At 34.4% G+C, this 16,938-nt stretch overlaps 1 protein-coding gene across 1 annotated transcript in view; it reads left to right on the top strand.

The window, feature by feature from the left end:
• LOC150092515 (AP-2 complex subunit alpha-like) overlaps positions 1-16,938 on the top strand; it is a 440,587-nt gene that overhangs the window by 109,512 nt on the left and 314,137 nt on the right. Inside the window, exons 6-7 of the mRNA XM_090414707.1 lie at positions 771-900; positions 9,472-9,573. Coding sequence (XP_090270833.1) covers positions 771-900; positions 9,472-9,573 — 232 coding nt within the window. The remainder of the gene's footprint in view (positions 1-770; positions 901-9,471; positions 9,574-16,938) is intronic.

Here is a 16,938-nt window from a genome sequence, read left to right as displayed (position 1 = left end):
GGTTGACTGTCACATCCAATTTATCCTGGCACAAACATATTACTTATATAGCATCCTTGGTCTCTAAAAAGCTTGGTGTTCTTTTCTGTTCTAAACATTACTTCTCTTCCTCTCAACTCTTAACACTTCAATCTGCTTAATAGATGACCCTTCCCTCATAGACTCCTTCCAGTACTTTATCATAGGCATTCTGTTTCAGCACAGTGCCTGTTCTATAGGTACTAGAGAATTCTTTAGAATTCTATATATAGAATTCTATAGAGGACATTGCTCCTCTAAATTGACTGCTATCAAACCATAGCAGAACTAGAGCAGCCACTGGCCAACATCCATACACTTTTTGGCTTCAAACACATTGAACTAACTTCTGATCAGCTTCTTTCATTCCATTCACCTCTATTCTTTGGAACAATCCTTCCCCATACAGTTTTTTCCACTGAGTTCAACCTCTCACTCTTTGAGAAATATATGTATAGGCTACATTTTCTCCTTACTCATTGCCCCCACATGATATGCTGTGTTATATAGGTCTTGTGACCTTTCATATGTGGAACCAACATGAAAAAAAAAAAAAAAAAAAACATATTTTTCTCTACTTTTGCAATGTATTTGCTATGGCATCTACTTATGCACACTTGAATTTAGCTGGTTTATTTAAAAAATAAGATGTTTTAAAGTTAGTCATTTTTATTCTCAACCCCTTAGTTGTGGAGTCTTGAATTGAAGAATGAGGAGGTATTGGATTCTAATGTATTAATTTCATATTCTAGGGAAACAATTGATTTAGTAAAGCAGAGTGCAGCCCTGTGCCTACTCCGTCTTCTTCGCACCACACCAGAAATCATTCCAAGTGGTGAGTGGACTACACGTATCGTTCACCTTCTAAATGATCAGCATATGGTTAGTCTTTTTTGATATTTTAATTTGTACTATTCTTGATTACAAATGTATATGTAGCTTCAATGATTGTATATCACTTCAGAAATCAGTTGCAGACATTGACATTGATCACATTGACAGTTGTAACATGTATAATGACATTTTACTGAAAAAGCAAAGTGTTGAGGCATATGCATTTCTGTTAAGGTTATTTTTTCATTAATCCACACAGCGGCCACATATTAGCATCAAATGATGCAAACATTGAGCATGTGTAAGATTATGAAAAGAAAGTGACAGATAAACTGTTCAAGAAAATGCCTTTCAAGTTGGGATGTTAGTGGGAAGTTGCTACAGCATTCTGTGAAGTCACTGGAACATCTACATTTGTCAATATGTACCAATGAATGCTAATGCAAACTGGGGGAAACATATATGCATTTGGTGGGTGACCTCATTGTCATGTCAAATATAGATTGCAATTTGGACAATTGCAACTTGGTGCATAGGAAGTGGTTGTCTGTATGATCCAAACAAATTAGTTATGTTCCAAATAAATCTCTGGTGTCCTGAGATTGAAGTTTTAACAGGATAGAAGTAAAGCAAGATCATGTCAGATGGTTTGATTCCAGCATATTTTCTCATTTAGTTTGTTCAGGAAGAAATGAATATTAATGAATGCACTTAACTGCACAGTTAAGTGCTGTTCTGAGAGATGCATTCAGAAGGAAGCTTTCTAAAAATGGGCAAACAACAGTTAGATTCTACTTCATAACAGTTTACCATCATACTTTCCTTTCTGAAAGTAAATCAATATTCTTGATTAAGAATGTCTGCCTTGCTCTCCTAATTTGAAAATATCAATTTTATGTCTTCTTTTTTATATTTTTTACAGTTTCCATGATTGAAAAGTAGCATGAAAGGATACGTATAGATATACTCAATGTTAGTTGTAGTTCATAACAGTACTTTGTGGTATAAGCATATACCAGAGGAAAATAATTTCTTGCATTTACTAATATAGTTCCTGCACTTTCAACCAGCATCCTCACAGCACAAAATTACAAATGTGGTTGACACATAAAACTTAATTAGATGTTTGTAGAAACATTTTCAGATTGTAGCTGAAAAGGAATTGTCTTAGAAAGGTGCTTTCTAGCAACTGAATGCAGTGAAGTTGATTCAGAAAAGTCTGGATAAATATGGTCTTAGAATGGCACTCTGTCAGATCTTTGACAAATTAATGCAGCATGGGAACCACAGAAATTAATTTGTCATATCAATACATGCTATAGCAAGGATTAACTGTACTTAGTTTTATTTAAACTTGGCTGGTTAAGTAAAGGTCAAGAAATTGAATATCTTTTATAACAAGATATTCAATGTCTTGCAGCTGTTGTTGTGCAGTTTTGTGATCTTATAATGATCAGTAAGACATTCTCTGCATTAGAGAAACCTGTTGTGTTTCTCTAATTTCTGCAAACCTCAGACTGTCCAAATGAGATTTAGTTCTTTTGTGAATGATAATTGTGAACTTTAGTTATCAGTTAAAGAAACACTTATTCAGTGTATTTTGTCTGTCAGCATGTTAATTTTCTTTGCATTTTGAGGGGGGGGGGAATTGTGATTGTATTATCACTTAAAATACTGCTTATGGGTCCCAGTTGGTGGTCATATAGAGAGGTAGTAGAATAGTCACACTAGTTTAAGTTGCTCTTCTGTACTACAGAACATAAAAAATAACTTCCATAGATTAAGTTACAAAGTATGGGCAAACCCCAGAATTTCTTATCAGTATTATTTCTTTATTTTTTTATAAATGAATTTCATCCACTAACGGTTGTAAACTACCACATTATCAGTACCAGAAGTGGCTAAAAATAAATGCTCCAGAAACCTTGCTCTAGAAGCTAAGCAGGGAAGTTTTCGTTTTCAGAAGTTTTCCTATGCCTGCACATTGGAGAAGCTATCATTTCTCCAATGTGCAGGCATAGGAAACGTTTTACAGCCATGTGATTGATTTGCAAAAGATGTAATCAAGAGATTATCTTTATATCATTATGATATAATGATATATAAAGTACTGAAGAGTACTTTATATCAAAGTACTCTTCAGTACTTCAAACTCTCCCTTTCTATCATTTCACACACACACACACACACACACACACACACACACACAAAATTGTAACTTCTAGAACTAAATTTCCATTTCTGTAACATTTCATTATTGGCATTAATGTAACAAGAAAGAGCAAAGCTAATAATAATGGCAAATATTTGTTGGATTTCTGCTCAGGACATGGACTGATTATTACTAACACCATGTTCCAACATAAAAATGTGCACAAATTCACATGGAGAGAAGAGGCTAGGAATAAGAAAAGTCTCATTGACTATGTTATTGTTGATAGTGATGTTTTCTCCCTGGTGCAGGACACCAGAGTGTACAGAGGATTTGAAATTGGAAGTGATCACTATTTAGTCTTGAGCAGGATAAAATTGAATTTCATATTGAAAAGAATAACATGTAAGAAAGTTTTAAAGCGAATAAAAGTTGAGCAGCTCTCAGATGTGAGCTGTAGACTAAAATACACAAAGATTATTGAAGAAAAAATGAAAGAGTTTGAGAACAGGAATCAAACCTTGGAGATTCAGTGGCAAACTCTGAAGAAAACCCTGACTGATTCAGCCAGAGAAGCATGTGGTGAGGTTGTCTGTAAGGATAGAAAAATCAGAACTCCCTGGTGGACACAGGAAGTTAAAGAGGCAGTGAAGGAAAAGAAGAAAGCATACCAAAAGTTCGTGTCAAATAAGTCAGCATGTTCTCTTAGAGAATATAGAGACAAATGCAAGAATGCTAAACACTGTGTAAAACTAGCTAAACAAAAGTCATGGGAGGACTTTGGCAAGAATATAGAAAATAAATATCAAGAAGGTGGCAAAATATTCTGGAGGTTGTTGAAGAAGCTTAAGAATGGAGGAAAGAGTGCTATAAAAGGAATTAGAGATGATAAAGGTGACATGAAAACGGGAGAAAAAGATATCCATGAAGTATGGAATAATTACTTTGAAAAACTGCTAAATGAAACAAGCAGTGATGACGGCACAGTGGTAAAAAACACTGACCAGGCATGCAGTCAGGAATACATATCCATACTTGAAGTAGAAAAAGCCATCAAAGGCTTGAAATGTGGAAAGGCAGCAGGAGTAGATGATGTATTCGACCAGAAATGCTGAAGTATGGTGGTATAAGAGTCTTACAGTGGCTGCACTGCATAGTTCAGAAAGCCTGGACAGAGGGACGAATTCCCGATGATTGGAGTAGAGCTCTCATAGTACCCATATATAAAAAGGGAAATAAAACTGCATGTGAGAATTACAGAGGTATTTCCCTACTGAGTGTTCCTGGCAAGATCTGTGCAAGTATACTTGAGAAACGGTTGAGAAGAATTGTGGAAGAAAAGCTTGGTGAAGAACAAGCTGAATTCAGGCCAAATAGAGGCTGTCACGATCAGATCTTCACTTTACGACAAATAGTCGAGAAAGCATGGGAATATAACAAAGATCTGTATTTAAGTTTTGTCGATCTGGAAAAGGCATATGACAAGGTGCCAAGAGAGAAGCTATTCAATACGATGCAGTTATATGGTGTCAATGGGGCATTATATCAAGCAATACTTAGTCTTTATTTGAGTTGTAAGTCAGCAGTTAGAATTGAAGGAAGTAGAGGAAGATGGTTTAATGTTAAATCTGGTGTGAGACAAGGATGTACATTATCCCCTCTCTTATTCATTATCTATATGGATCACATTATGAAGGAAAGTGGTATTAAACATGATATCAAAATTGGAGATGTTAATGTCAGCTCTTTGCTTTATGCGGATGATGTTATACTTCTAAATAAATCCGCTACAAGTCTGCAAGATTCTCTGACTAAATTGAATAGCTGTTGTAATGGATATGGTATGAAGGTCAGCAATAAAAAGACAAAGACAATGAAAATAGGCAGAATCTTTGAAAATGTCAACTGTGTTGTGAATGGAGAACCTGTGGAACAAGTAAAACATTTCAGCTATTTAGGCACGATTTTTACTGAAGATGGTAAATTAAATATAGAAATAGACAACAGAATCAGCAAAGCTGGTATGGTGGGAAGTCAATTGAATAAATTCATATGGAATAAGAGAGAAATTAGTCGGAATACTAAATTAGCTGTATACAAGACAGTGTTCAAACCAGTTTTAACTTGTGGATCTGAGAGCTGGGTCAGAAGTAAAACACTTGACCAAAGACTAGAGACCACAGATATGAGAGTCCTCAGAAAGATTATAGGCGTGAACAGAGATGGCATCAATGGCAATATCATATTAAAAACGATTATATTAGGAAAGAACTTGACATTGTCAGCATCCAGGAATGCGTTAGCAGAGCTAATCTCAGGTGGTATGGTCACTTAAACAGAATGGGCGAAGAAAGATTAGCAAAACAAGTGTTCTCTGCCAGGTTGGCAGCAAAACGACCCAGAGGAAGACCAAGATATAGGTGGATTGATACAATACAAAGTGCCTTAGATGATAGAAATATAAGATCTGATAATGTTGGAGTCTTGACAAGTAACAGACTGATTTGGAGGAAAATTGTAGATAGGAAATTAATAATGATGTAAATTTTTCATGTAGTACTATCATATCCTGTACACCCCTTGAGGGTACATATCAGGAATTTGATGATGATGATGAACCAAATTGAAAATGCAGCAAATGTTTTTAGGAAGACAGATGGCAATTTGATTCTTTTCTGTAGTGATGAAATGCATTTATCAGTTCTCAGTGTATATCCACAAGAAGTGTGCAGCGTACTGTGATGAACTGTATAATTAAATTTATTATTAGTTTCCTGAAATCAGGTTTCTTCCAATTGTATTTATTAATCTCCATTACTATCAGATATGATATGACATTTCACTCTTTTAAGGCACTATTGACTGCACCAATCCTCCTATACTATGGTCATACTCTTGGTTTTTTTTTTTTTTTCCCCTGCTATTCTAGTATCACAAATGTTTTGTAACTTTCTGATTTCATTTTAAGATCATACCATCTTAGAATAGCTCTGGATATTTCACCTTCTGTGGAAATACTCCTTCTGCACTTTCTCTATAACAGATGTATTTAAAAAGTCTTGTCTGAAAATTTAATAAATTTAGCATTGGTGTAACAGTTTTAAGAATCTTTTCACGGGAAACAAGGATAACCCTTTTTTATCTGCCACTATTAACAATAAAAAATAGGTATAAATAGTTTGATTCTTAGTGAAACACAGATGCAACAAGCAATGAATCATAAACAGTCCATTAAACCTGCACATTAGTTGATTCAAGGCAGTGTCATTCAGGGGAGAATTCTCCGTGCTTGATATGTTTGCTGCGCAAGCTCATTACTTGAGAAAGAAGTAATGTTTATTTGTTAATAAATGCATGCATTTATAAGCATTCCATTTAGGCTTTTATTTTTGTAGACAGAAGACGTCATAAGCTTGCGTGGCAATAATTGAGCTTTGTGTTGTGTATCAAAGGCCAATGCTTGCTCGTCTAGTCAAAGCTACCCTGGCTTGCTTGTTGTGGGAGCTTCCAGATCCTTGCTGCAGCACTATGATTTCATGTGCGCCATAGCCATTTCCACTCCCTTTACGTCATCTTAAACACAGGCCATATGCAGTCAGAATAGCTCTAGCCAGTGCGCTTCAGCCAGCCTTTACAAGTGTGCATGTTGCTTGGGAAAATTAAGTTACAACCAGCTTTTTTATGACTATGTTATTGATCAGTTCATAAAGAAGAACTGTAGGGTAGAATTTGTATTCAAGTAGCTAAATTGAAAAAGATAGAATATCATTTGTAAAATAAATGTTGTATTTGTATGATTAAATATACATAAATTTCTAAATATATAATTTTAAATGGTCAGTAATTCATTATTCCGCTAATCAGACTTCATTCATGCCTCTCACTCCCTGAATGATAACAAGAGCAAGCGTGAATTTCAAGACCAGCATTCCCTTGGTGTCATTTCTCTAAAACATTCATATGAGCAAATGCAGTGTCAAATAAATGAGCATTGGTCATAATTGAAAATTGCTGTATGAGAGAATCATTATAAGGTGGGTCCTTACTGTATTTAAAAAAAAAAAAAAAAAACTGTTTCTGTGGTCCTGTGACCACAGAAATAGTGATTTTTGCTCTTGTGAATCGCTTGTTGAAAAGTTTTATAAGTTCCCCATTGAAAATTCAGTTGATGTTTTCCTTGTTACTTCTTTTTTGTTCTTTTGTTGCTGATTTTCACACCAAATTTTATGACGGCAGTTATTCCATTTAGTCCTGAAGATATACCAAATTTATTTAGGAGTACGTAATTTGCATAAAGAGTTGAAATTTATATCTTATTTTGATATCAAATTTAATATTATTTTTCCTTATGTGATAATATAGATGATCACTAACACTGGAGATATCATGCAGCCTTGTTTTATACTTAATTATGCATCAAATGGCTTTCATGGCTTGTCTTTATTCCTTTATTTGAATTCCTTTTGTAGCTATTTCTCCATTTCTAAATTTTTTGTTGGTTTTTTTTAAGTCTCAAGAACATTTTATTACCTTCGTAATATTTATCTTCTGTATTCTTTCCAAAGTCTTCCTATGACTTTGTTTATCTACTTTTAGACAGTATCGTTATGTTTTTTTGTATTCTCTTAGGTCATCTGCTGAATTAAATGCCTAGAACTTTGTGTGTTCTTTTCCAGGATTGACACTTTAAACTTCATGAATCCATTACAAAGTTTGAATTTTTCTGTTTTGTAAACTTTGTCATTATGCTTCACTTGTAGAACTGTTTTAGATTTTTTAGATTTTGTCACTGAATTTCAGCAGTCTGCCAAAATCAGGATTAAATCAGTGAATCACAGTACAGCAAATCAGGCTTAGCAGGCTACTCTTTGGACAAAATCTGAATCCCTTTCTTGGAAGTAGTGAGCAAGCAACATCCCTAACAAGTATAGATGCATCACTCTCCAATCTGATAGATTGGAGAGTGATGCATAATTTTCAAAGAGCATCTGAATTGCAGCCCAATGACTAAAGCTTACAGTAGTTATTACAGAGTCTGGTCTTGTGGCACTGGCTTCCTCGGTTTTTTTTCTTTTTTTTTTCTGCCACTTTAGTCTACTTATGTATTTTTTACAAATATCGTTACATCTTTCTCTGAAGATGCATGCTTGATCTGTATAAAATATCGGAAGTCAAAATTAGTTTTTAATTTATATTCTTTATTCAATTGTGTGTGTTCTCTCTATTGATTCAGTTATGTGTATATATTAATCAACATTTAAATATCAGAATATATCTATCAAACCAGAACTATTTTCTACCAAATAGTTGCTTTCTCCCAAGGATTATTTGTTCATTTCTTTTGAGTAGTATACACAAAATCCTTCTATTATAAAACACTTTACTGTATACTATGCTGTGTACACAGCATAGTATTAATGCACTGGTTGGCTGAGTGACCACAGGACCTTATAAAAACTGACAAACTTATTCATAAAATCTTTCAAGTTTTGAAATTTAAGGAAGGAACACCTGAAACTTGAACTTGTCAACCTATAAATTTTAGAATGCTCAGAGTAATTTTTTACTATTCTCCTGGGTTCTGTACCTAGTACTGTATCTACAATACTAGGTACAGAAGAATAGTTAGGAGAAATCAGCAGTACACGTTGGCCAAAGGTTTTTATTACATATGTTCAGTGAAAAACATTCATGTCATCTCTGTATTGCTTTGTAGTGCACTTTTTATACTGTTTAACACATTTTTGAAAGTCTAACAAGAAAAAAAATGATGAATCCTAGTTTAGTGAACTATAGTCTGTTCTTTTCTGTTCGCATTTGAGTCATTTGATATTCTAATACAGTCAAGGATGTATAATACTGTGAGTGGAATGAGATTTTTATTTGAGTTATAAATGTATTGTTTTATTTCTTTTTCTTTTTCATTATTTTCTACATAACCCAGAAATTCTGCTATAGAGGCCAAACATGGAATTTTTTTTCAAGCTACTTCAGGCCTCTCTCATTCCCTTATTATGTCATAGCAGGTTGATTTGGTTTCACACCATTGGCAATGAAATTCATCTCCAACCTAAAGACATTCATGAATATTCATACTCACAATGAGATTTCAATCTGTATCATCCTGTTGATTTGAAGAGTGGGCATGTTAACTGCTGGGCCGACTAGTCTAGCAGATCCCCTTAACTGAACTTGGATGGTTTCTTTAATTTACTCGGTGTTTTGTTTTCATGTGAATAGCTTAAGCCAGAATTTATCAACAATAATATTTGAATGTCACATGTTTACTTATTACTAATGCTTTCTCATTCTAATAATAAAGCTGAAAAAAAAAATTTCTTCAATTTAATGAGCATCTTTAACTTAATTTTCATCCAGTACATTTTGTTCAGTTATAATTCCCTAATTATCACTTTATAAATATTATAAGCCTGATATATAGTCCTTTTATAAATTTCTCATTAAAGGGAGTTGTCACATCAGCAGCCAGCTTGATTGATGCTTTTGTGAAAAAAAATCCTGAAGAATATAAAGGCTGTGTTTCACTAGCAGTGTCCAGATTGAGCAGGGTAAAATTGCTTTGAGCTTAAGGTTTAATTTTTGAATAATTCTGGATACGTATTTTTTGTTTGATTCTTAATTTTATTATTCATACAGTTTTCCTGTTATTTGAAATACTTAATACTGCAGAATGAATGTTTAAAATTTTATACTTTAAATGAAGTATTATATAATTATTATTTTTTAAAATTAATTATATATTATTTATACGGCTATTTTAGCCTGTTTCCGTTTAGGAGTGTCCCCTTATTTTAAATACACTGGCTTTTTACTCGAAATTTTTAGGGCATTATAAGTGTATTTTGTCAAAACCGAAGATCCAGAAAAGAAATGGGAACGAGTTAAAGAGAAAATAAAGAAGATTGCAGAAGAAGAAGAAATTGGATATGTAAGAGCTAAAAGAATAAAAAAAAACCTTGGATAACTAATGAGATGATTTCTCTAATGGAAGAAAGAAGAAAATGGAAAAATAAAGACACCCCAGAAGGGAAAATACAATATAGAACCCTGAATGACAGATTGAGAAGGGAAGCAGAAAGAAGTAGAGAAGATAAAAAAACAATGTGAAGAAATGGAAAATTATGAGAGAATGGGAAGGTATGATCTTTTATATGAAAAAGCAAGAAGCATGAATCACAAGAGAAATGGAATTTGAGCTAGAGGCATAGAAAATAAGAATGGAGAAATCATTACTGAAGAAGATAAAATCCTATATGACAAGGAAAATAGACCAAATGAGTTGTCATTAGAAGATATAAAGAAGGTAAATGATGATCTAGGCCTAGAGATTTTGAAGACAGAAGTAGAAATGGCCATTAAAGAACTAAAATGTGGAAAGGCAGAAGGAATAGATGAAATACCTGCAGAATTCCTGAAACAACTTCAGAAGAAAGAAACTGAAGAAATAACCAAAATAATAAATTTAATTTATAACAAAGGAGAACTACCAAAAGATTTTATGACCTTAATATTTATACCTATACCAAAGAAAAGTAATGCAGTGAACTGCAAGGATTTTAGAACAATAAGCCTCATTTCCCATACATCAAAAATACTTATGAGAATCTTAACATGAAGAATTGCATCTAAAGTGGAAGAATTTCTTGGAGAAGATCAGTTTGGTTTCAGGAAGGGTAGGGGAACAAGAGATGCGATTGGACTGTTAAGAATAGTAAGTGAAAGAAGTCTAGAAGTGAATAAAGAAGTTAACATCTGTTATATAGATTTTGAGAAAGCTTTTGACTATGTAAAATGGGATAAGATGGTGGAAGTAATGGAAAAGACTGGTATAGATTGGATAGACAGAAGTCTAATTATCTCACTATATATGGGACAAACTGCCATGGTGAGACATATATGGTGCAACAGCAGAACCAGGTATCCAGGTATCATTGGACAAGGAGTAAGACGAGGCTGTTCTCTGTCACCAATTTTGTTCAACATATATTCCGAAGCAATGCTAAAAGAAGCACTGGAGAATTCGGAAGAAGGAATAAAGATTGGAGGTAGACAGATATTTGCAATAAGATACGCAGATGATAAGGCATTACTATCAAACACTGAAACAGGACTACAACATCTGTTGAACAGATTACTGGAATCCTGTATAAATTATGGAATGAAAATTAACATCAGAAAAACAAAGGTAATGAAAATAGCAAGGAAAGAGGCAAATATGGATATCAGAATAAATGGAGAAAAATTGAATCAAGTAAAGAGATTTAAATATCTAGCAAGTGTTATTAGTAGTGATGGAAGATGTAAAAGTGACATAAAAGCAAAAATAGTGATGGGAAGAGATGCCTTTAATAGAAAATGGAATTTATTCAGAAGTAAAATGGATAGAGACCTAAAGAAAAGACTAATAAAATGTTATGTGTGGAGTGTTGCCCTCTATGCATCTGAAACTTGGACATTGAAGAAAGAAGAAATTAAGATTTTGGAAAGCTTTGAGATGTGGATTTGGAGAAGGATGGAAAAAATCAAATGGACAGATAAAATAACTAATGAAGAGTTTTAAAAAGAGTAGAAGAAGAAAGAAGTCTGTTAAGGAGGATAAAAAGAAGCAAGGGAAACTGGATCAGACATATTCTGAGAGGGAATGGAATCATCAGAGATGCCATCGAAGGAAAAACAGACAGAAAAAGACCCAGAAGAAGAGTAAGGAAAACAATGCTAGATGACATGCTCAATGGAGACAGGTACACAACCTTGTAAGAGATGGCTCAGAACAGAAGAGAGTGATAACTATCTCCTTAGACTAAAATTCTTCACTCTCTAACTCGTCATGACATCTGTACGTTGACAGTTTCATCCCAGAGTATCTGATGTGGCAAACCTTCATTTGAGTTTGCTGAAAATAACACGACTTCACAAGGCACTGGCTCAAGGTTTGTTGTAGGTAATGTGTCTCTGATGTTCCTCTAACCAGAATTCAGTAAACTACAGTTGCAAGGAATCTTATAAACACCAGGATATTTAAGATTATTGTGTTTAGTTTTAGGGCAACTTAAGATGGAATGAAGTTTAGGTAGGGTAGTGAAGAACATCTTGATGTTATATTTCTTTAGAATTTTAGCCAATTTTGGAGATAAAGAACTAATATATGGCAAGGAAATGCTGTCCTTAGAAGTAGCGGTGTCTTCATACTGTCATGGATGAGGATTGAACAGTAATCTGTCTATAGTTTTCTTAGAGTATCCATTACGTTAAAATGTAACTTGAAGATGATTCATTATGATTCATTACAAAGTCTCTCTTTGTCCAACAGAACTGACCGAGCTCAGTGACCTACAGTGGAGGTGATACCCAACTTCTGTGAAGGAAAATGGTGAGAGTTAGCATGAAGGTACCTGTCCGTATGTGTCGGTTTTCTGAAAATAGAAAATTTGAGATGTTCAGCTGTCTGGGTTACTTTGATATCTAAGAATGCGATAGAGCAATCAACTTCCAATTCAGATGTGAACTTAATATTCAGGTGTATATCATTCAAATGTTCTTGAAAGAGTTTGAGGCTATCTAGACCATATTCCCAGATAAGGAATCCTTGGTTTTAGGGGAGAAGATGAAATTGCTTTTTCTTCAAAATTCTCTAGATAAATGTTGGCAAGAACAAGAGACAAAGGATTTCCCATCGCTAGTCCTGAATTCTGTTTATAAATTGAGTCTTCAAATTTAAAATAACCTGAGTTTACACAGTGTGACAGTAATGCGAAGATCTTCTTTGAAACTTTATTCTTTAAAAGAGTAAGAACTTCTTCAGTGGGGACATTAGTGAATAAAGACACTACGTCAAAACTAGCCATAATATCTGAATCAGTGACTTGAAAGTTTTTAAGTTTTGATATAAAGTCTGTTGTGTTTTTAATAAAGGAAGTAGAATTTCCGGTAAAACATTTCAGAAAAGATTCAAGAAATTTTGACAGGTTATAAGTCGGAGAGTCGATACCCTCTACTGTAGGTCAAAGAGGAATATTCTCTTTATGAATTTTAGGAAGACCATACAGTCGTGGAATTAGAGGATGTAGTGATCGGAGGGAAAGGAGTACATTTCTGTTTAATTCTGATGTTGTTCTTAGTAGATTATTGGTGCAGTTGTGGAGTTCTCTGGAGGGATCTCTATCAAGAGTGAATAGGAATCAGAATGTAATAATTCAAAGATCTTCTGGCGGTAATCCATTTTGTCCAGGATTACTGTGACATTACCTTTGTCTGCTGGAAGGATGATCATGTTTTGGTTATTTCTTAAATGTTTGAGAGCCTGTCGTTCAGAAGGTAGAAGATCTTTGAATTTTTACGTGCTGATTCCTATTCACTTCTTGATAGAGATCCCTCCACAGAACTCCACAAAGTAACATTGCTTGTATGTGTGTTTCGCATCATTTTTCCTATTTCTCAAACATGTACATTGAACTATTCGTGACGTGTAGGGTAGCGGCAAGTAATTTGTTCATTTCTGAATATGAGTAATATTGGTGTTGTTGTATCTCATATGTAAGCACTGGAAATGTTCAGAAATCACACATGACAGGTCAAGACTATAGTGACTTTCAGTGCTTCAGTCAACATGTTTATACGAGGGTGGTCTGAAAAGTTCTCAGCCTAATAATGAAAAAACAAATTTATAATTTCAAAATTATTTTTATTTTTCAACATAATTTCCCTTAAGACTAATACATTTATCCCAGTGATGTTCTAGCACCATTATCCCATCCCTGTAGCAGTTCTCAGTAAGATCTGCAAAATACCCCTCTACAGCTACAATCACTCTTGATTTGAAGAAAAACGCTGACCAGCGTGGAAAAGTTTTAGTTTTGGGAAGAGACAAAAGTCAGAGGGAGCTAAATCTGGGTAATAGGGAGGATGTTCCAACATTTCATAGTGCAGTTCCCTTAATTTTTTCATTGTCAAAACACTTTTGTGGGCATGTGCATTATCCTGATGAAAGATGATTTTTTTTTCCTTCTGCAAACCTGGTCTTTTCTCACGAATTTTTTCATCTAGTCTGGATAAAAGATTGGAATAATATTTCCCAGTTATTATTTTACCCTTTTCAAGATAATCAATAAACAAAATGCCTTTAGCATCCAAAACACTAATGTCATTACCTTTCCTGCTGATGGAACAGATTTAGTCTTCGTTGGTGCTGAACAACCAGCTGTTGTCCACTGTTTTGACTGCTGTTTGGATTCTGATGTGTAATGGTGAATCCAAGTCTCATCCATAGTAATAAATCGATGCACAAAATCAGTTTTATTCTTATTAAAATGCTCCAAGCATTGTTTAGAGAGCTTCATGAGAGTGTGTTTTTGATCTACTGTGAGCAGCACGGCACTCAACTTGTGTAAAGCTTATTCATTTGCAATTCTTCATGCAAAATATATCCTACACATTCTTTTGAAATACCTAATAGTATCAGCAATTTCACGCACTTTGACTTGCCGGTTATCCAATACCATATCGTGCACTTGATCAATGATTTCTGATGGTGTTACAATTTTTGGATGTCTTTCACATGGATCATCTTCAAGGCTGGTACAGCCATGTATAAACTCGGCAGCCCATTTCGTAATCGTCAAAAATGAAGGAGAAGATTGCTTATAAATTTTTTTGAACTTTGAATGAATTTCTTTTGCCGTTAAACCTTCTTTTACAAAGAATTTTATAACCACACTGTACTCAATTTTATCCATTAAATAATTTTATCCATAAAAAAATCTTGCCAATAGTGTTGACATCTGTGGTCGAGGCCGAGAACTTTTCTGATCACCCTCGTAGTTCTAGGTTATCATGAATCAGAAGCTCTTTCCTTAAGAATGAAAATTGAGTGAAAATACCTCGTACCACAGTTGGAAGAAATGTAATTCTAACCTTCAGGCTAGAATTACCTGAGTTTAAATCCTGTTTTGTTTGATTCAGAGAGGTGCATGGTTTTTTCCTTTTTGAAAAGCCAGTTGTTACTTCTTTAAAATGAACGGACAGGATAGAGAATACATATTTGAAAGACATAGATGTTGCTTATTTATACTAGTGCTCATGGTATCAACAGTGGCAACAGACATCATTATCATCTTCATCAAATTCCTGTGTGCAGGATATGATAGTATTACATGAAAAATTTACATCATTACTAACTTCCTATCTACAATTTTCCTCCTAATCAGTCTGTTAAATGTCAAGACTCCAATATTATCAGGTCTTATATTTCTGTCTTCTAAGGCACTTTTTACTGTATCGATCCACCTATATCTTGGTCTTCCTCTGAGTCTTTTTCTGCCAACCTGGCAGAGAACGTTTGTTTTGCTAATCTTTCCTCTCCCATTCTACTTAAGTGACCAAACCACCCAAGATTAGCTCTGCTAATGCATTCCTGGATGCTGACAATATCAAGTTCTTTCCTGATATCCTTGCTTTTAATATGATATTGCCATTGATGCCATCTGTTCATGCCCCCTAATCTTTCTCAGGACTCTCATATCTGTGGTCTCTAATCTTTGGTCAAGTGTTTTACTTCTGACACAGCTCTCAGATGCATAAGTTAAAATCGGTTTAAATACTGTCTTGTATACAGCTAATTTAGTGTTTTGGCTAATTTCTCTCTTATTCCATATAAATTTATTAAGTTTACTTTCTACCATACCAGCTTTGTTGATTCTGTTGTCTATTTCCATATTTAACTTACCATCTTCACTAAAAATCGTGCCTAAAGTAGCTGAAATGTTTTACTTGTTCTAATAATAAAATTAGTTTAATCCTTTTTCCAAGTGTGAGCAAACAAAGTTTGCACCTGAAAGTATCTTCAGGACTGGGGTAAGTTAACTTACAACACCAGGGCAACTCGTTGCAAAGGTGGAGTAAGCTACCAACACTCCTATCTCAGTATCTCCTATAATGCAAAACACATCTCCTTGCAGATATGTCTAATGTTATGCATTAAGGGAAGGGCCACTACCCAGACTAGTTTCGACCTTTACTGAGGTCTCTTCAGTGGGAGCCAGGCCCAAGTGGAGATACCAGGCAGAAGCATTAGCAGGTCATCTCTACCTATAGGAGTTGCCAAATGGTGTGCCATATTGTTTTACTTGTTCTGTAGGTTCTCCATTCACAATACAGTTGATATTTTCAATGATTCTGCCTATTTTCATTGTCTTTGTCTTTTTAATGCTGACCTTCATACCATATCTATTACAACAGTTATTCAGTTTAGTCAGGGAATCTTTCAGACTTGTAGCGGATTTATTTAGAAGAGTATAACATCATCCGCATAAAGCAAAGAGCTGACATTAACATCTCCAATTTTGATATCATGTTTAATACCACTTTCCTTCATAATGTGATCCATACAGATAATGAATAACAGAGGGGATAATGTACATCCTTGTCTCACACCAGATTTAACATTAAACCATCTTCCTGTACTTCCTTCAATTCTAACTGCTGACTTACAACTCAAATAAAGACCAAGTATTGGTTGATATAATGCCCCATTGACACCATATAACTGCAGTGTATTGAATAGCTTCTCTCTTGGCACCTTGTCATATGTCTTTTCCAGATCTACAAAACTTAAATACAGATCTTAGTTGAGAAATCATGGGAATATAACAATCTATTGTAAAGTGAAAATCTGATCCTGATAGTCTCTATATGGCCTGAAATCAGCTTGTTCTTCACCAAGCTTTTCTTCCACAATCCTACTCAACTGTTTCTCAAGTATACTTGCATATATCTTACCAGGAACAATCAGTAATGAAATGCCTCTGTATCATCTCACCTTTATCACCTTTGTGAACTTTATCATCTCTAATTCCTTTTACAGCACTCTTTCATTTATTTGTGAGCTTCTTCAACGACTCCAGAATATCTTGCCACCT

This window comes from Typopeltis vanoorti, chromosome 25 (genome assembly GCF_054136105.1).
Source record: "Typopeltis vanoorti isolate ZY-2024b chromosome 25, IOZ_Tvanoo_1.0, whole genome shotgun sequence".
Taxonomy (NCBI): Eukaryota; Metazoa; Arthropoda; class Arachnida; order Uropygi; family Thelyphonidae; genus Typopeltis; species Typopeltis vanoorti.
The sequence above is the reverse complement of the archived record's forward strand: the minus strand, read 5'-3'. Positions and strand labels throughout refer to the sequence as shown.